The sequence below is a fragment of the Heteronotia binoei genome, chromosome 5 (assembly GCF_032191835.1).
Source record: "Heteronotia binoei isolate CCM8104 ecotype False Entrance Well chromosome 5, APGP_CSIRO_Hbin_v1, whole genome shotgun sequence".
Taxonomy (NCBI): Eukaryota; Metazoa; Chordata; class Lepidosauria; order Squamata; family Gekkonidae; genus Heteronotia; species Heteronotia binoei.
In genome coordinates, this window is record NC_083227.1 from 56344475 (window position 1) to 56365968 (window position 21494).

General features: G+C 44.0%; 1 protein-coding gene across 1 annotated transcript in view; it reads left to right on the forward strand.

Annotated features, from left to right (window-relative positions):
- Positions 1 to 21494, forward strand: part of TAFA1 (TAFA chemokine like family member 1) — a 561552-nt gene that overhangs the window by 444179 nt on the left and 95879 nt on the right. Inside the window, exon 3 of the mRNA XM_060239509.1 lies at positions 13701 to 13841. Within this exon, the coding sequence (XP_060095492.1) occupies positions 13701 to 13841 (141 nt within the window). The remainder of the gene's footprint in view (positions 1 to 13700; positions 13842 to 21494) is intronic.

The following is a 21494-nucleotide window of genomic DNA, read 5'->3' on the forward strand; positions in this document are numbered from 1 at the left end:
ACTACAAAGTAGCTGTTTAATGCAAAGGAGGCTTCTGGAAGCCAGGAGGCAGAGCAATGGTGGCAGCACGCTCTGAGGCACAGGAGCCATGCTGCACCGCCAGGCTTGCATATTTCCCTCACCATAGAGGCAAGGGTGGGAGAGAAGACTGAAACTGGTCCCCTCCCCCCTGGGCTGCAAGCCAGGAAGCTGCCTAAGGCTGCCTAATGGACGTGCCGGCCCTGGTCAGATGCTTAGGTACCCTCTAGCTTTTTCCTAAATGAATCTGCAGGACAGCTTGAGCAAAGGGGTATCTTGGGAAGCTAGGCAATTGGCTGTTCTTTTTTAAGCAGCTCTTGTGGCCTGCTGCTTACACAAACCCTGCACTGCAAAGACCATAGCAATCAATGTGTGACATTGGTAAAGTGAACATCTTGGTAAAATGCCTCTCCCTTCACAGAAGCAGACGAGAGCAAAAGGCAATTATCCTATGCTATTTTCCAGTATGCTGCGTTTTCCTGTGCAGCACAGTCCAGAATCCTCAATGACTTCACTGATACTACTTTACAGTACTTGTGTTTAAACCTGCATCTATTCCTCAGGCCCTTAAACCCTGAGCTCAGATGTTCAGAAGTACTTGTTCACAATCTAACTTTTTCATTTTGTCATTCTAACCTTATGGCCATAAATGACATGGCAACTGCCAATTGAACCAAGGGCCCATGAGTTTGTCCATTTATTTATATTCCTGGAACATTTTAACCTGCCCTTGTATACAGAAGATGATCTTTTTTGCTAAAATGCAGTGGAATTCAATTCTCTGGGCCAATAAGATTCTGTTAAAGAAAGGAGGCATTTTAGAGTCTTGAAACAAAGCTGATTGCTAATAAAAGAGACTGAAATGTGATGTTTCTTTCCATAATTGCTCTCAGAAGACTATTCTGACAGATTAACACTAGAATAACAATTGGCATCAGGAAAACATTAAATACTAATAGACATAAAACCACCCCTCTGTTTCTGTAACAAAGGAATAAAAAATTCTCTTTGCAAGGCTAACACCCTGAGCTGTGTGTGTGTGAGAGAGAGAGAAAGAGAGATTTGTATATGCAAGCATGCATGAATGAAGAGTCCGGCATGCTGCATGAAGCACTTGGGCTATTTCACTGCTCAAATACTAAACATTTTTAAAAGGTGTTTATGGTACATTCTGATGTCTCCAAGCCTCAGGACCAATGCTTAAGTAGAACATTTTAAACAAGCTTTTAAGACCTACCTGTTTACAGAACAAATTGAAACAGAAATTCCAGTCATTTTTTTCGATATTATTCTGTTATGTTTCTGCCTCTGATGGTTGCACGGACTCATTTTTCTTCAATAAAACATTGTGTTGTTAGGATGCTACCAGAAGGACTGGGATGTCAGGCATCAAACACACCTCTTATTAGAGGAACACTGCCACTGTTTTGGTGGATTCAAGTTAGGCAACTTTTGTGAGTGACAGTGGGTGGGGCAGCATTCATTTAGATATTCAGGTCAGGTTTGGGAGTGGCAACATGATGTACCCACAATGCCATCTGTCCCAGTATGTCACTTCCAGGAAAAACTGGGAAGTGACATACTAGGAATTACCAGAAATGAGAATTTCTGATCATTCTTGAAGCTACCCTATGTCACTAATGGGCTTTCACCAGAAGTGATGTCCCAGCGCAAATCACCCAAATGTTTGGTTTTTTTAATTCTCCCTTCCCCCACTTGGAGCAATGATGAACAACTAGAGCTGCCAGTGGGAAGCCTGATAGCCCTGTTTATCTATCATAGGTTGGATCACTTCTAAAATGTATGTGGCAGGAAGGACTTTTGTGCATGTCAGTGCAACTTCTCCACCTTCCCCTTCTCTCTCTCTATGTGTATGTGTGTGTGTGTGTGTGTATCTCACAGATGATGATCAGACAGAAAGACAGATGATAGATAGATAGATAGATAGATAGATAGATAGATAGATAGATAGATAGATAGATAGATAGATAGACAGACAGACAGACAGACAGACAGACAGACAGACAGACAGACAGACAGACAGACAGATATCTTTTTCTAGCAGGAGCTCCTCTGCACATTAGGCCATGCCCCCCTGATGTGGCCAATCCTCCAAGAGCTTAGAGGGCTCTTAGTACAGGGCCTACTGTAAGCTCCAGGAGGATTGGCTATATCAGGGGGGCGTGGTCTAATATATAGAGGAGCTCCTGCTAGAAAAAGAGCCCTGGATAGATATAGATAGATCACCTTTCTCCCCAAAGTGGCTTACATCATTCTCCTCTCCTCTGTTTTATCCTTTATCTTGTGAGGTAGGCCAGGCTCGAGAGTATATGACTGGTCCAAAGCCACCAAGTGAATTTCCATGGCAGAGTGGAGATTCAATCCAGGGTCTCCCAGATGCTGATCTGACACTTCAGCCACTGTACCATGGATCCAAGCCCGTATCTTCCTCTGAGCTAACTTCATAATAAAAACTTCAATGTTGTTATATGCTTTTGTTGTGCAGGTGCAATGGAAACAGTTTGTTTAAATACAGTGGGATTGGCTCACATCCCGTAGTTTCGTTTGATAATTGTTCATATTTATTTCTGGCTAATCTATTTTTTTGTCCCTTCTCCTTTGACAAAGGGTCAGTGACACATCAGCTTACTTAGAGTCACACTACATGTTTTCGGATGACTGGACTTCCTAATGTCTGCTGTTGAACCTTCTAAAATGACTGCAGTGGGGAATGGGTATGTGCTTGGGATCAGGGATTGAAGGGCTGGGAGCAGAGAAAATAATCCTTTTCCTCACACCATTTTCTCAATTGCTCCAGTTGCTGTTTGTCCTGATATGGGAAAAGACAGGCCTCGGTGTTTTCATTGTCTACAAGAGGGGTGCCCAGTTCGGTTCCTCTGGACACATGGTGCCCATGGGCATTCTTTTGGTGCCCAACAAGTGTTTCTAGAAAGTGGACATGGCCAGGTGGGGCTCCTACCCAGCAGATCTGACTGACCACTGCGTAGAGATTATACAGATTAAAATAACGTTAATTAAAATAAAACTGACGAATGCACAGAGACTATACAGATCAAAATAACATTGTTTCTAGGGTTGCCAAATTCCCCACAACTATAGAGTTTTCCCTCCCAAATAGCTAGAGTGTCCAGGAAAACCATAGAGTTTTCCTGAAAATGCCTAGAGCAGCCAGCACGTGGCATTGCCGGTGCAATGATGTCACTTCCGGGTGATGTCATTGCACCGGCAATGTTGGGGGCCAGTTGGGAATCTCCAGGGCAGGAGAACCGCCACCCGGCCTGGGAGCTTGGCAGCCCTAATTGTTTCAGTGGCAGCTGCCACCATCTGTTTGTTTTATTCTCATTCACCTCTGTTCTCTGTTCCCTATTCTCCTCTGTGTTTTCTCTGTGCATGTGGGCCCGTCTCCTGTGACAGCCATTTTGTAACCACTCCCTGTGTCAAAATTCCAAAGGGGCCCACAGGCGCAAAAGGGCGGGGAACTCCCGGTCTTCAAGATCTACTACTCTTACTGTGCATGACAAGGAAATGTGCTTATCTATGACTCAAAAACAGATCCCACTGCAAACACTATGAGAGTGAAACTAATGCAGTTGGATTCCATTTGGTTATTTCCATTACCCAAACTGCTGTGTTCTGATAATTTTCATATATTAGACCAGCACAAAGAAAAGGACATGTGTCAGATAATGTTAAGAAAGAGGACTGCCATTGATGCCTAAAAGATTTGAAGGCAAACAGAAAGAATATAAAAGGCAGCTATATTTTAAATCTTACCACTTTTGAGAGGGGAATAATGGCACCTTGAATATAAAATTTCTGCAACATTCTAAGCCTGAATCACAAGATATACGAATCCTTTCATGTTTCCTTCCTGCTAGGAGAATTGTGAATGGAGTAATAGGATATACTTGCAATGGTCTTTTGTCTCGGTTGCTGCATTTTTGCCTCTGAAAAGAGCTGTGTCAGGGACAAGCAAATATGATTCTGCACCATACAGGAAACAGCTCGTCTTGATGAGAGGAATTAAATATTAATAGTGGGGTCCATCTTTCCTTCAGCTTGCAAACTCATCAATTCCAAGCCTCAGGGGTGTATGACCAAAGGTCTTTTACCTTAACAGACATTTACCAGCCTTGATTGACTCATCCCTGAAAGCTGAAGGTTTGAATATTTAACATTACACAGTACTTTCCCACACAGTAAGGGGGCCACTGTCAGCTAAGAGTCTCAGCAATAGAAATGGCTTGATCCTCTTCAGACATCTTCAAAGACTGGTTTATCAACGGAATATAATACTAATACCGTGGTGGTGGTGGGGAATCCATTGTGATCAGTGTTAAAGGCATGATGTAGTAAGTGGGTAAGTGGGTGGGATCACACTAGAAAGTTGCTGCGGTGGTCTCTCGGCTTTAAAAAAGCTAGTGCAGTTTGAGGTGCACCAAAGCAATTAGACTGTGCCCAACACAGGCATGGACTGTTCAGGTGCTTAGAGGAGTATTCACACCAATCCTGCATGTGTGTGTGGCACACTCATGGTCACCCAGACCGTAAAGATGGCCAGAAATGCACCACAGAGGCACAGCAAGGAATTTGCCACCAGGAAGTACCTGGTGTCGATGCGCGTAGAGAGACCAAGAGGGTGATGCTTAGCGACGCAAGAATGAAGGCTGTACACAGTAGCTGTAAAACCACTATATACATTTATTTATACCAACTCACTCTCCTGACTGACAATATGCTCCGCTGCACTCCAACTCCATAAACCCACAATCACCACAGTTGCTCTGTACATTTATACATGGGACAGCCAATCAGCAACTTGCTGTGTCATGCTGACTCTGCTGGCTGATGTAAGACTTCTGGCAGCCAGCCAGCCACCTGCTGTCAGGTAGATCATCTAAGCCTCTCAGATCCACTTTCTGTTTTGCAGCACATGCTATAAGCTGTCTGTTTACACATAATAGTGACACCCCTCCTCAGGTTATAGCGGTGCTGACATCCATCCATTACAACATTGCTTATACATATTGATTATTTCTTCACCAATACATTGATACATTAGTGCCCATATATACATTACAGTTCAGTTCAGTATTTTGTTCTCCTGAACACTTGTGTTGACGCACACACATTTTGCTCAGCTTGCCAATTAACCTGCAAGCACATTGTTATCAGTTGGCACTCTGCCCAGACTGACCATATCTCCTCAGTTGGCTCTCTGCCCAGACTGACCATATCTCCTCAGTTGGCTCTCTGCCCAGACTGAGCACTTGTCTTATCTTTTTTCTGGCTTGTTTCCCAGACTTGTTCTTAATACACAGTACCGTACCTTGTGGTGTAAAGGTGCACATACATTTCAAATCACATTTGCTTACAGACTTGTTACAGATTTCAGGTTTTTTCACACATATCATAACATTTGCAGTTTTTTTTTTTTTAGAAATTGTTACATCTCAGTCCAGTTCAATTTTACAATAGTCATATAGTTTAGTTACATCTTGAAACAGTAAGTTTGTTTGACGTTACAGCATTGTCTCTTACATTCCAGCACTTATGCATTGTACATTGCACCCTTTTAATTCAGTTATTGCTTACAGCCTTGCCTTCCAGGCTTTGCTCAGGTGTCTCCTTCCTCTCCAAGAGACATTTCATTCAACAGCTCCAACACACTGGGATATGCTTTAGGATGGTCATCATATACATAAGTATATCCTCCTTCTTCCCTTGTGAAGGAAGTATCCACATGTACCTCTGGTGCACTTACACAGCCCCTTGGCTTTCCATCTGGCAAACTATTTCCCTTGCCCAGATAATTCACATCAGTGTCAACACCATATCTTTTTGGCGGCACACCCTTGTTTTCTCTTGCAGAGACTCTGACCGGCTCCCTTTTTACTGCCTCAGATGTCTCCTGCTGAGTACTGGTGTCTGCTTTACTGCTCATACTGCCGTCCTCCTGCTTCAGTGAGCTTTCTGGCTTCTGCCCCTCCTCACTTTCTAGAGACAGTTGCAGTTTATTTTCCCCAGGCATTTCATTGGCATGAATCTTTGACCAGTTTTCATCCTCGCAAAACGAGGCAGACCTACTCAGCCTTATCAAATCATTATTGTCCACAAACCTCCAGGACTTCATGCCATTTTGGTACCCTATAAACACCAGCTTTCTGGCTTTTGGACCTCCCTTTCTCCTCTTATCCAGAGGGATGTTCACCCAAGCCCTTGAACCAAATATCCTTAGGTGATCTAGGGATGGCTTTCTCCCATACAAAACCCTGTAGGGTATATCGTCTATAGCCTCTGTCCACAGACGGTTGGAAATATAGCAGGACACCTTTAAGGCTTCCCCCCAGTATGCCTGCCTTAGACCACTATCTTGCAACAAAGCATGGCAAATACCTTGGAGTACTCCAGCTCTCCGTTCCACAATCCCATTTTCCCATGGAGAGGAAACATTGGCCACCCTGTGCTCTATGCCTTCTTGCCTCAAATAGTTGGCAAACTCTTTATTCAGGAACTCACCCCCCTGGTCAGTCTGAATTGAGGCAATTTTAGCATTCAACTGTTTCTGCACTCTCCTAGCCCAGTATTTGAAGGTGGCACAGACATCACTTTTGTGTTTAATGGCATATACCCATGCAAACCTGCTGTGGTCATCAACCAGAATTAATCCAAACCTATTTTTAGAAACACTGGGTGCATATGGCCCCACCAGGTCGGCATGTATTAATTGGAGTGGTCTCTCCGACACTCGTTCACTCTTTCTGGTCGATGGAACTGCCCTTGATTTGGATTTTTTACATACATTGCAATCTAAAAAAGCATTGCATTTGTCAACCTTCACTCCCTCTAATATTTCTCGTCCAGAGAGCTCAATAAGATGTACACCTTATCCTCCTCAGCCACGGCCTTCCCTCTTGCTTCAAGGTCCTGGAAACAATTAGACATACCGTCGAGGTGGTCTCTCATCGACTCCCCGGCCAGCATACGTTTCCTGTAGAGCCTCCTCCATAGGGATATCAGCGTGCCGGCTGTCTTTTGTACATACACAGCCTTGAGAGCTTCCCAAGCCTCCTTTGCTTTCTGGTGCCCACGGACATGCACCAGCTGGTCGTCTGCAACACTTAGGATGATGGTGGCTAGAGCTTTTCGATCCTGAACGGCCTCTGCCGCTGTGGGATTAGCTGGAGGAACTGACACACAGTCCCAAAGCCCCTCTTTCTTCAGGAAATGCTCTAACCTCAGCGACCAGGTGTTGTAGTTGGTAGTGGTGAGCTTCTCCACCAGCACAGTAGCTCCTGCTGTAGCCATCCTGCTCAGACTCCTTTCAGCCACTGCTGGTCTCACCTCCTAGGCAGCCTCTGGAGCAAGTCAGCGTCCTTCCTTTACCACCTCTCTCTCAGGTCTCAGGTTCCTAGGTTCTAGGCGCAGCGGAAGCGTGCTGGGCCCATAACCCTGTCGATGCGCGTAGAGAGACCAAGAGGGTGATGCTTAGCGACGCAAGAATGAAGGCTGTACACAGTAGCTGTAAAACCACTATATACATTTATTTACACCAACTCACTCTCCTGACTGACAATATGCTCCGCTGCACTCCAACTCCATAAACCCACAATCACCACAGTTGCTCTGTACATTTATACATGGGACAGCCAATCAGCAACTTGCTGTGTCATGCTGACTCTGCTGGCTGATGTAAGACTTCTGGCAGCCAGCCAGCCACCTGCTGTCAGGTAGATCATCTAAGCCTCTCAGATCTACTTTCTGTTTTGCAGCACATGCTATAAGCTGTCTGTTTACACATAATAGTGACACCTGGTGGCTATTAAATTGTAACATGAGGTAGGTGTGGTTGTGTGGTGGGGGAAAGATGCGTGCATGTGAACGTACCTCTTTAATCTGGGGGTGGGGGTGGCTTTGGCAGGCCAAAGATCCCATCTGATCGCACCCAGTGTTCCGACACTAGGTCTTCCTAGAGTCCCAATTAAATTATCTTGGAACTTCCTGACGGGTATTGATTCTGAAGTTCAGAATTTCTCCCTGCATTTTCAAGGATCAAATTATATTTAGTGTAGATTTCAAGGTGGAATGGATGCATTAATAGTTCCTCACAATTGCATTTTCAGTTTATGAATTTTGTATATGTGCTGTTCGTTGCAGCTCTCAGATCCTCTAGTTCATTTGCATGTTATCACTGCTCCCTGTAGAATAGCAGGGGATCCCTAATGAATCCATTCCACTTTGAAAACAAGAGTAGATTGTTCTGTGTTTTCTGAATAATTGTGGGTATTATAGTTTCTTGTGCTTTTTTAGAGACCTCCTATGGTTGCATGCCTAAATACAGTCTTCAGGGACTCATAGGGTTGTTAAGTCAGTTTCAATCTGTAGCAAAGGAATCCTTCATACATTATGCTAGCTATGCAGGGACTACCTTTCCATTAGTGGTTTCAGGCCCGTAGCCAGAAAATTTCAGATGGGAGGACCCGCGAAATAAAATTTTGGGTGGAGGGACCCCCACTCTGGCGGCCCGCACTCTCTCCACCACCATTGCTCTGACTGCCCTTGATCTCTTCACGGCTCTGGTGGCCCCACTCCACTCCACGGCAACTCTCCCTCCAACCCACCTGGTGAAGGCCAACCCCTCCTTTCCCTTCCCTTTGCACCCCCCCCAGCATGCTGCCCACTTGCCGCCTCTGCCTCCTTCACTGGCTCCCCACCACTACCGCCACTCATCTCTCCTTTCTATTCGCCTCCCCCCTGCGCGTGATCGCAGTGCACCGCGCCTGGGCCCTGCCGTGATCACACGGGGTGGGGGGAGGCGATGGGAAGGGAATGGAGGGATAGGTGGTGGCAGTGGGATGGCAGCTGGCATGCTGGGGGGTGCAAGTTCAACAGAGTGTGGCACTGGGCCAGTGCTGAACAGAGGGTCCTACAGGATTAAAGGGGGTTTAATAGAGGGTCTGTGCCCCGCCCCCATGGCTAAGGGCCTGAGTGGCTTCCCAGTGGATTTAAACATAAGAACATAAGAGAAGCCATGATGGATCAGGCCAATGGCCCATCCAGTCCAACACTCTGTGCCATATATATATAGTTGCCCTTTTCTGCACTTTTTCCAATGCTATCATATCCTTTTTGAGGTACGGTGACCAGAATTCCAAATGAGACTGCACCATCAATTTATACAGGGGCATTATGATACTGGCTGATTTGTTTTCAATTCCCTTCCTAATAATTCCCATTGGCCTTTTTTTAATTGCAATTGCACACTGTCTTGACATTTTCAGTGAGTTATCTATCATGACCCCAAGATCTCTCTCTTGATCAGTCTCTGCCAGTTCACACCCCCATCAACTTGTATTTGTAGCTGGGATTCTTGGCCCCAATGTGCATTACTTTGCACTTGGCCACACTGAACCTCATCTGCCACATTGATGCCCACTCACCCAGCCTCAATAGATCCCTTTGGAGTTCCTCACAATCCTCTCTGGTTCTCACCACCCTGAACAATTTAGTGTCATCTGCAAACTTGGCAACTTCACTGCTCACTCCCAACTCCAAATCATTTATGAACAAGTTAAAGAGCATGGGACCCAGTACTGAGCCCTGCGGCACCCCACTGCTTACCATCCTCCACTGCAAAGACTGCCAATTTATACTCACTCTCTGCTTCCTATTAATTAGCCAGTTTTTGATCCACAAGAAGACCTGTCCTTTTACTTCAAGACTCTCAAGCTTATTAAGGACCCTTTAATGAGGAACTTTATCAAAAGCTTTCTGGAAGTCAAGGTAAACAACATCTGTTGGGTCTTCTTTGTCCACATGTTTGTTCACCCCCTCAAAGAAATGTAACAGGTTAGTGAGGCAAGATCTTCCCTTACAGAACCTACGCTGAGTCTTCCTCAATAACCTGTGTTCATCAGTGTGCCTACTCATTCTGTCCTTGATAATGGTTTCTGCCAACTTTCCCGGTATTGAAGTCAGACTGACTGACTTGTGATTTTCCAGATCTCCTCTGGAACCCTTTTTAAAGATGGGGGTGACATTTGCTACCTTCCAGTCCTCAGGAACGGACGCAGATTTCGATGAAAGATTACAGATTTTTGTCAGAAGATCCACAAGTTCAACTTTGAGTTCTTTCAGAACTCTTGGATGTATGCCATCTGGACCTGGTTACTTATTAGATTTTAATTTGTCTATCAGTTGTAGGACCTCCTCTCTTGTCACCTCAATCTGACTCAGGTCTTTCAACACTCCTTCCAAAATAAGTGGTTCTGGAGCAGGCAAACATCTTCCACAGTGAAAACAGAGGCAAAAAATGCATTCAGCTTCTCAGCCATTTCCCTATCCTCCTTCAGTAATCCTTTTACCCCTTGATCATCCAAGGCCCCACTGCCTCCCTACCTAGTTTCCTGCTTCTAATATACTTGAAGAAATTTTTATTGTTGGTCTTTATGTTTTTTGCAATATGCTCCTCATAGTCCCTTTTTGCCTGCCTGATCACAGTCTTGCATTTCATTTGCCACAGCCTGTGTTCCCTTTTATTAATCTCACTTGGACTAGCTTTCCACTGCTTAAACGAGTCCTTCTTACCTTTTACAGCCTCCATTACTTTGTTGGTTAACCATGCAGGCCTTTTCTTATACCTGTTCGTGCCTTTCCTGACTTGTGATATATATTTTTATCTGAGCTTCTAGGATTGTAGTTTTAAATAGCCTCCAAGCTTCCCCAAGGGTTTTGACTGTATTTACCTTTCCTTTCAGTTTCCTCTTCACCTGCCTCCTCATCTCAGAGAATTTACCCCTTTTAAAGTTAAACGTGGTTATGCTGGTCTTTTGGGGCAACTCTCTATTTATACAAATGGTGAAATCAATAACGTTATGGTCAATGCTCCCAAGCGGTGCAATCACTTTTACATCTCTCACCAAGTCTTGGGCATTACTTAGGACCAAATCCAGGATCGCCCCAACTTTGGTAGGTTCTGAGACCATCTGCTCAACCCCCACCAGTAGCCAGTCAGATGTATCTCAGCAGCCATGGAACCATCATCCCACTGGGATAGAGGTTGTAGTCATTCCAAGGGAAAGAACCATGCAATCATCCTCTGTCCACATGCTTAGGTGGGTCATTTAAATGTTCTGTACAGGAGCCCACATGGCTAAGTGGCATTCAAAGGGTGGGGGCATTGAAGATGCAAATGTGGATTTATCAGTGATGTGCCACTCAAGCTACTGGAGAGCCACTTTGGAGCTACAAAAGCCAGGAAAATCCATTGTGTGTATTTTAGCCAAGGGTAGATGGAATTCTGCACCCATCTTTGATATCCAAAAAATGAACACAAAATTCTCAAGTAATCCCATGCTATATTAAATATGTGTACAATATCTGAGGAGGCATTGGTGATGATAATATCCAGCATCACATCTGGTGTGTGCCAAACCACCCACTGTGCCAGGCAAATGTGCAATAGGAACTGGTTTTCTTCTTGGCAACGCAAATGATAAACTGTATTTTAATTACTATATATATATGTCATACTTGCTTGCTTATTGTAGATGAAGCTAGTGTTGTAACTAAAAAATGTGTGAGGATAACTGCAAGATAACATAGTTGGACTTCTGATCACTTAGCTATGAAGTATATAAGTGTGTATATCTTTAAGAGAGCCTCAAAAGCTACTTTCTGTTTCCTCCCTTCAGGCCTATATGAGAGGGGATTTGTTCTCTGTGTGTGTTGGTTGCAGAGCAGACTTCCAATTAGGGTTGCCAGCCACCCATGTTGGGGGTGGGGAATCCCCTACCTTCAAGTCTCACCCCCCACTACCAATCAGCTGGCCAGATGGAGGACCTACCAGTGGTAGAGGGCACCGTAGGCTGCTGTCTTTGATGACATAACAATCTCACTTCTAACATGCACTGGAAGTGACATCATAACATTGCTAGCGACATGCCAACACTGGTATTTGGGCAAAAACTTTATGGTAAAAATGGCTTCTAACATAGAATTTTTGACCAAATATCAAAGCATACCTGCAGTGCTGGCAACGTAAGAACATAAGAGAAGCCATGTTGGATCAGGCCAATGGCCCATCCAGTCCGACACTCTGTGTCACACAGGTGCCATCAGGAGGTCCATCAGTGGGGCCAGGACACTAGAAGCCCTCCCACTGTGCCCCAAGCACCAAGAATAAAGAGCATCATTGCCCCAGACAGAGAGTTCCAACAATACACTGTAGCTAAGGAGACCCGATAGATGGACAAAGGAGACCCGATAGATGTTGTTTACCTTGACTTCCAGAAAGCTTTTGATAAAGTTCCTCATCAAAGGCTCCTTAGAAAGCTTGAGAGTCATGGAGTAAAAGGACAGGTCCTCTTGTGGATCAAAAACTGGCTGAGTAATAGGAAGCAGAGAGTGAGTATAAATGGGCAGTCTTCGCAGTGGAGGACGGTAAGCAGTGGGGTGCTGCAGGGCTCGGTACTGGGTCCCATGCTCTTTAACTTGTTCATAAATGATTTAGAGTTGGGAGTGAGCAGTGAAGTGGCCAAGTTTGTAGATGACACTAAATTGTTCAGGGTGGTGAGAACTAGAGAGGATTGTAAGGAACTCCAAAGGGATCTGTTGAGGCTGGGTGAGTGAGCGTCAACGTGGCAGATGCGGTTCAATGTGGCCAAGTGCAAAGTAATGCACATTGGGGCCAAGAATCCCAGCTACAAATACAAGTTGATGGGGTGTGTGAACTGGCAGAGACTGACCAAGAGAGAGATCTTGGGGTCGTGGTAGATAACTCACTGAAAATGTCAAGACAGTGTGCGTTTGCAATAAAAAAGGCCAACGCCATGCTCAGAATTATTAGGAAGGGAATTGAAAACAAATCAGCCAGTATCATAATGCCCCTGTATAAATCGATGGTGCGGTCTCATTTGGAGTACTGTGTGCAGTTCTGGTCGCCGCACCTCAAAAAGGATATTATAGCATTGGAGAAAGTCCAGAAAAGGGCAACTAGAATGATTAAAGGGCTGGAGCATTTTCCCTATGAAGAAAGGCTGAAACACTTGGGACTCTTTAGCTTGGAGAAACGTCAACTGCGGGGTGACATGATAGAGGTTTACAAGATAATGCATGGGATGGAAAAAGTAGAGAAAGAAGTACTTTTCTCCCTTTCTCACAATACAAGAACTCATGGGCATTCGATGAAATTGCTGAGCAGACAGGTTAAAACGGATAAAAGGAAGTACTTCTTCACCCAAAGGGTGATTAACATGTGGAATTCACTGCCGCAGGAGGTGGTGGCAATATGTCTAGTTCCCCAGTTTTTAAAATACAAATATTTTTATGTGTACTTCCAGAAGATTACATTGTGCTTTTTGACCTATAAGAGGAGTGGTGATCAAATGATTGCAGGAGGACATATCAGCCTGTTTGTACTTCATCTACAGTAGATCTAAGGTTGATCTAAAGGATCAGGGGTGGAAGATAGGAGATGGCTGTCTCTCTTACATCTCCTGTTGGATGTAGAATTTGGGGACAACATTGTATGTACAAGTAACAATTTATAAATTCTGTCTTTTTTTCTGACTGAGGTACTAGAGACTAGCATGCTTGGCTGTTGTTGATGCCCAAAGCAGCTCTTACTAATCAGAGTATCAATATTCTCTCTTTGTTGCCAGAAGGTGGAACATGTGAAGTTATAGCAGCACACAGATGTTGTAATAAGAATCGGATCGAGGAGAGATCACAAACAGTAAAATGTTCCTGTCTACCTGGGAAAGTGGCTGGGACAACACGGAACAGACCATCTTGTGTTGACGGCAAGTAGCTCATCCAGTGTATGTCTTTGTGGCTATTTGTAAACTTTTAGCAATGCTGACTCATTTATCGAAATCAGCCTGGAAGACATATTGAGCATTCTGAAAATGAAATGTCTGGATTAAATGGGTGTTGGAATAAAGCTGTCATTATGTTAAGGCTACTTGATAAGGCCTACAAAGAGAACAGACCATCATGATGGAAAAAGCCAATCCAAAAGTGATTAAGTTCACATAGCAGTGCAGTCCTTAACAGAGTTGCACCATTATAAGACCCTTGAAGTCAACTGACAGCCTTCCTTTGCTGTCTGAAAGGGTTACCAACCTCAAGGTGAGAGAGTTCTCCCACAATGACAGATGATCTATAGCAGGGGTGGCAAACGGTAGCTCTCCAGATGTTTTTTGCCTACAACTCCCATCAGCCCCAGCCAGCATAGCCAATGGCTGGGGGCTGATGGGAGTTGTAGGCAAAAAACATCTGGAGAGCTACCGTTGGCCACCCCTGATCTATAGATTGCAAGATCAGTTTCCATGGAAGAAGTGAGAGCTTTGGAGAGTAGGGTCTTTAGCATTAAATCACCACTGATATCTCCCCTCAAGTTCTGCTCTCCCCAGGCCTCACCCCCAAATCTTAAGGAATTTCTCAAGCTTGAATTTGCAGCCATATTGTATGACTAACCTAAACTGAATAACTGTCTCCATTGCTTTGTGTGGAGTCAGTTCCCAAGATTTTGGGTTAAAAGATTAGATTGAAATGCCCAGGTCATGTGTTTGTGCACTAACCAGAAATGTTCCAAGATATGACATGAATATACTCCTAGTTCATATCCCTAAGAACACAGATCATCAACTGGACTGGTGTTAGATCTGGCTGGGTTTCATTTATGTCCTCTATATTAACTGATGGGGTGTATCTATACAAGTACATTGTTGTTGCATGCTAGATTCATTTCTACATCAAATGTGGCAGAGGATGAATGTTTGTTGCCTCAAGTCTATTCAGCTCTCATTGCTGAATGTAAGTGAGTCTGGGGCTCTCTGGGATGGACTGGGTAAGGCAGCTATTTCTGCTCTATTAGGGATGGCAGCCTCTAGGTGGGAAGTGGGGAACCCCCAGAATTGCTACTTATCCCCAAACTACAGAGATCAGTTCCCTTGGAGAAAATGAATGCTTTGGAGGGTGGACCTTATGGCATTGTACACCACTAAGGTTCCTGTCCTCCCCAGGTTCCATCCCTAAATCTTTAAGGATTTCCCAGCCTGGATCTTGCAACCCTGTCCCACATCCCCTGCTGGTAGCTTGCGGGGAGGGGGAAACCTGACAACCCTATCTAGTATGTGCAAGGGAGTCCTCACTCAGGGTCTTTATGTCTTCGGTGTTTATCAGTTACACACTAAACGAAGAGGAGTTTTATTTGAAGGATGTGAATATTGAGGCTGTGGTCTCAAGTATATTTTCTAGGAGGTCAACAGGAAAAATTAGAAGTATGCTGTAAGGGTTTTACTGCTATGGACAAGATTCAATACAAGTTTGTAATGCCTGATTCCATAGATGAGAGTACAAATAGAAACCATACGCATTCATAATCTGGGAATTTACCTATGAGCTGCTTTTCTCCTTACCAAATAGCTTTCTCAAAACACAGCACAGAAGCTTTTACGTTGCGTCTGGAGTTAGCCCTAATGAAATATTTAATGTAACTAATTGAGTAATCACACTATTTAATTGGACTGAAAACTGCTTTTGCATTCTCTTTATTTCACCTAAACTACAGGCAAAAACTTGGGCTGATACAAGACAGGCTGAAGGCTTTTTAGTCCCCTCTCCAAATAACATGCCTCATTTGTAGGCCTTTGTCTATATCAGGGGTGGGAAACATCAGGCCTCGAGATCACTTGGTCTGGCCCTCGGGGCTTGCTGGGCCGAGCCCCCCCCTCTCTCGTGGGCATTGTGAAGGACTGCTGCTGGGATATGTGGGTGCCTTTAAAGGTCTGCTGAGAGCAGCTGAAGGGAGGGAGGGGTGGCAGCGGTGAAGTCTGGGAGCCAGTTACCACCAGTTCAATTTGTACATGATTATCCCAAATGGTGTGGTCTAATATGCTAATATCACCGGATATGGTCTAATATGCCTGGATTTAGGCATTTGCCTAGGGTGGTGGGTCGGGGTGTGTATGTGTGCTGAATTAGGTTCTCCCCATGTGACTTCAAATAGAAAAACAATTATCTGCATTAATTTTGCTGGCCTGAATTGTTCTCCCTCAGCGGAGCACTGTTTTTTAAGCTGATAATTTTGTATGGCCCGCGAATGATGTTATAAATAACCAAATGACCCTTGGCAGAAAAAAGATTCCCCACCCCTGGTCTATATAGTCTGCAAATCCCACCTCAAAGCGTGTGGCATTAATTCTGTTGATGGTTCATTACTGAGAATGAATGTGTAATGGACAAACAATCTAAAGAATTAATGCACAATTCATTCTAATTTAGAACCTTCAATGTCTGCATAAAGGGTCTCTGTCAAGAATTCTCCATAATGATCCATATACACAGCAGTGTTTTGCTATGGTGTACATACTTTATTCCTCAATACAGAAGCAATTGGAGATGGTCTGTATATGCGCAGAGGTCTATATATGAACTGCACACACACAGAGCTTTGGTTCGTGTTGCTTCTGTGTTTGTGTATTTAATCTGTGGTAAATTATCCCTAAACTAGGCTAATTGTGATTTGCTCTATGATGTGACAGATGTTTCTGTTGCTGGCCAGTGTGATGCAGTGTTCAGAGAGTGTTACTAAGACTGGGGAGACTTGGGTTCAAATCCTTACTAAACTCAGACCCCCCCCCAGAATGACAGCTCATCTCCAGATATCAGTTCCCCTAGAGAAAATGGATGCTTTGGAGGATGGGCTCTATGGCCATTGTACTCCATGGAGGCACCAGTCCTCCCCAGACTCCATCCCCAACTCTCCAGGAGTTTTCTAACCTGGATGCAGCAACCCTACCCTTCATCCCCTGCTGACAACCCTACTGTGCGACTTGAGGCTAGTATCTCTCTCAGCCTAACCTATCTCACAAAGTTGTGAGAATAAAAAGGAAAGAGGGAGAGCAATGGATGCAGCCCTGAGCTCTTTTGGAGGAAGAGTAGAATAAAAATGTCAGGACGTGTTCAACTGAGTGATTAATTAGTTGGTTGATTGTCCTTGTGAACTGTAGCTCTGATTCCTTGTTAGAGATAGGTTTGCAGTATTAAAAGGTAAACATAGCAAATTTTGATAAAATTACTAAAAGGTAGTGATATCTGCACAAGCAATGTAGGGTTACTTTTTAAATGTTATATTATTCCTTTGTGCTACTGCTTGTCTCATTTGTACTGATACATTAAGCATTCAAGTGGCAACAACAGATGAGGTTTAATTACTGTTTTTGAAAATCAGATATATCAATCATGGTATGAAAGGGATTATTTGTGTGCATTATTTTTGCAGATAGCATTCTGACTTTCCAGAACCCAGTCTTTCACCAGTTTTTTTTTTAATTTTTAACATGTATGGAAATTAACTTACAGGGATACACACATCTGACCTTAGATGAATGTTCAAGGCTTTTTTGAGCAGGAACACAGTTCCAGCTGGCTTGGTGTCAGGGGGTGTAGCCTAATATGCAAATGAGTTCCTGATGGGCTTTTTTGTAGAAACAATGGTGATGCCAAGGGGTGTAGCCTAATATGTAAATGAGTTCCTGCTGGGCTTTTTCTTTTTTAAAAAAGACCTGGTTACAGCCTTTTCTGATAGAGCAATTGTGAGACTTCCTTTACAGATTTAAATTAAATATCTTCAAAATTGTAGCAAGATTATGCTCTGTGATCCAAAGTTCCCTCTGGCCTGGCCATGCAGATATTTACAAAATGTTGATATTTTGGTCACATAAATATTTAAAAGACTAAAAGATATTACTAAAGCATAATTAGGGTTTGGATGGAATAATTTGTTGTTAGGCCAGCTCATTCTAATCAAACCTCAGAAGATAAGCATGGTTAGCTCTGACTAATATTTGGATGGGAGACCCCCAAGGAACACCAGGGTTGTGACGCAGAGGCAGACAATGGCAAAGCACCTCTCAACATCTCTTGCCTAGTAGATTGCCATAAAACGGCCATGACTTGATGGCCCTTTCCACCATCACAGATTATTTTCAAAGGGTATGTCAATGAAGGGACAGGGCTGGATGAACTGTTGGATTAAACATTATCGAAATTAAAAAAAAACAGGATAAATTGGAGCTATTCAGAGGTCAACCCAGAAGTTAAAATTTTGTATATATCCACCAAAGATTCAAGTAATGTGTGCTTAAGTCCCTCTGTGTCAATATATTACTTTCAATCATGACATAGGAAAAGATCTGACCATACATTCTTTGGTTACATCTAGACTAGATTACTGCACTGCAATCCATGTAGGGTTGCCCTTGGGAAGTGTTCAAATGCTTCAGCTGGTGCAGAATGATATACCCAAGATATTGACTGGAATGAGTTGTAAGACACCATATCACTCCAGCCATGGCTCATCTACAGTGGTTCCCACATTGTTTCTCGGCACAATTCCAGGTACTGATGTTGGCCTTTAAGAACATAAGAGAAGCCATGTTGGATCAGGCCAATGGCCCATCCAGTCCAGCACTCTGTGTCACACATATATTTACACACACACACACACACACACACACACACATATAAAGCTCTATATGGTTTCGGAGCAACATACCTCAAGGGCAGCATACTACCTCTGGGCATAGAGCAATGGCCACTGGGGGAGTTGAAGGGAACAGCTGTGAATTTCCTGAATTGTTCAGGGGGTTGAACTAGAAGACACTTGGGGTCCCTTCGAGCTCTTATGTTTCTGCCTCATGAACCCACCCAACAAGAATGGTAATCTTCAGGAGGCCTGCTTCAAGTGCCTCCCCAACTGAGATTAGACTGGTGGCAATTTGGGCCTTCTCAGTAGTGGCACAAAAACTCTGGAACTCTTTCCCCGGAAAGATTTGCTTGTCCCCTGCTGTTGCTGTCTTCCAACAGTGCATGTAGACCATTTTTATTTCATTTGGCATCCCCTCAGTGATCTCTCCTTCGTGACCAATGTTTTAACTACTTGTTTTATGTCTTTCTAGGGTTGCCAAGTTCAATTCAAGAAATATCTGGGGACTTTGGGAGTGGAGCCAGGAGACTTTGGGGGTGGAGTCATGAGCAAGGTTGGAACAAGTGCAATTGAACCCCAAAGGAAGTTCTGGCCATCACATTGAAAGGGACTGCACACCTTTTCAATGTTTTCCCTCCATTAGAAATAATGAAGGATAAGGGCACCTTCTTTGGGGGCTCATAAAATTGGCCCCCCTGGTCCAATACTTTTGAAACTTGGAGGGTGCTTTAAGGAAAGGCATCAGATGCTATGCTGCAAATTTGGTGCCTCTATCTCAAAGAACATCCCCTCCCAGAGCCCCAGATACCCATGGATCAATTCCCCATTATTCCCTAGGGGAATCATTCTCCATAGGAAATAATAGAGTGCCCAATAGCCATTTCCCTCCCCCCCTTTTTAAAGTGGGGGGTAGGGCCTTCAAACTGGGGAATCCCCTGCCTCCTCCCTCTCTCTCACACACACACACTTACTGGGTCTGGTTCCTCCACAACTTTACTTGCTCTGAAAAGGAAAGCAAAACAAACCTCAAAAACAATATTATAGCATTGGAAAAAGCATTGGAAAAAGTCCAGAAAAGGGTAACTAGAATGCTTAAAGGTTTGGAACACTTTCCCTATGAAGAAAGGTTAAAATGCTCGGGGCTGTTTAGCTTGGAGAAAGGTCGACTGCGGGGTGACAGGTTAGAGGTTTACAAGATTATGCATGGGATAGAGAAAGTAGAGAAAGAAGTACTTTTCTCCCTTTCTCACAATACCAGAACTCGTGGGCATTCAATGAAATTGCTGAGCAGTCAAGTTAAAATGGATAGAAGGAAGTACTTCTTCACTCAAAGGGTGATTAACGTGTGGAATTCACTGCCACAGGAGGTGGTGGTGGCTACAAGAGGGGATTGGATAAAAATATGGAGCAGAGATCCATCAGTGACTATTAGCCACAGAGAGAGTGTGTGTGTGTGTATCTTTGGCCACTGTGTGACACAGAGTGTTGGACTGGATGGGCCATTGGCCTGATCCAGCATGGCTTCTCTTTTGTTCTTATGTTTTTAAACAGAGGGTCTGTTCTCTGTCAAAACTGCTGCTGACTCTTCCCCATGAAGCGTTTCCTGCTTCCTACTCAACTTTAAAGGCACACATTTTAAAAACGGACCTGTTTGCAGGTTTATGAACCTGCCAGAGCTCTAGAAGTACTTGGTGACTGTGGGGGCAGGGCTTTCCCCGCATCGGCCAGCTGACTGGGGGCGGAGGGGAAGCCTGTAAAACCAGGGGATCCTGGTGTCCCTTTCCATCCACATGCCATGCAACCATGCAGACTGTGATCTTTCAGGAAAGATCCCCACCAAAAGCAGGTTTGAGAAACTTCACAGGAAAGCAGAAACTCTGGAAAATATACAGATGAAGGGCAATGTACTGTGGTTTCTGTAAAGGGGAAATAACTCCAGTTTGGGAATCAAAGCAGAACAAAACATCCATGTAGAAGAAATCCTCACATAGCCATCTCTTACCCACTCTTGCTCTCTCTTGTTCTTGTTCCACTAACACACCCATTTTAAGTAGCTTGAGGCATAATGTATCTTTTTGGTAGCACTTCCCTCCTCACTCACCTCTCAAAAGGGCTTTTTTGTAGCAGAAACTCCTTTGCATATTAGTCCACACACCCCTGATGTAGCCAATCCTCCAAGAGTTTACAGGGCTCTTCATACAGGACCTACTGTAAACTCCAGGAGGACTGGCTACATCGGGGATGTGTGGCCTAATATGCAAAGGAGTTTCTGCTACAAATAAAGCCCTATCTGCCAACATACTATATGCTAAAGATGAAAAGAAGGACATGGTGTAACATCTCCATTCTTCTGCCAAGGCTCACTTAATAAGGATCATCTCTTCCCCAATATTCCCTGTTTCTGAAAGCTGTATCACTTCCTAATATAGATCATATCAGGGGTAGAATTCTAGCAGGAGCTCCTTTGCATATTAGGCCACACCTCCCTGATGTAGCCAACCCTCCAAGAGCTTACAAGACTCTTTTTTGTAAACTCTTGGAGGATTGGCTACATCACTGGGTGTGGCCTAATATGCAAAGGAGCTTCTGCTAGAATTCCACCCCTGGATCACGTTTATTTATTCTACAGTAATTTGTTGTTCCTGCCCTTAAGAGTCAAGAGAGGGTGCAATTTTTACAATTAAGGATTATTAACAATTTTTAAAATACTAATTCAAAATACCAAAAATACCCTTGCAGCTGCAGTGTGTCACAATTCGCAGGCAGATGCACCTCATGGTCCCTCAGTGTTCACATGCATGCACTTACACCGATGTGTGTTTTAAGCAAAATCTATCCATGTCCTAGAATTTTAATTTATAAAGATCTGAGGGAGGGAACAGAACCCTGAAAAATGACGATGCAAGCAATATCCACTAAAAAAAAACACCTTTCCCTGAAAGGCAAAAAAGGACAGCAACTT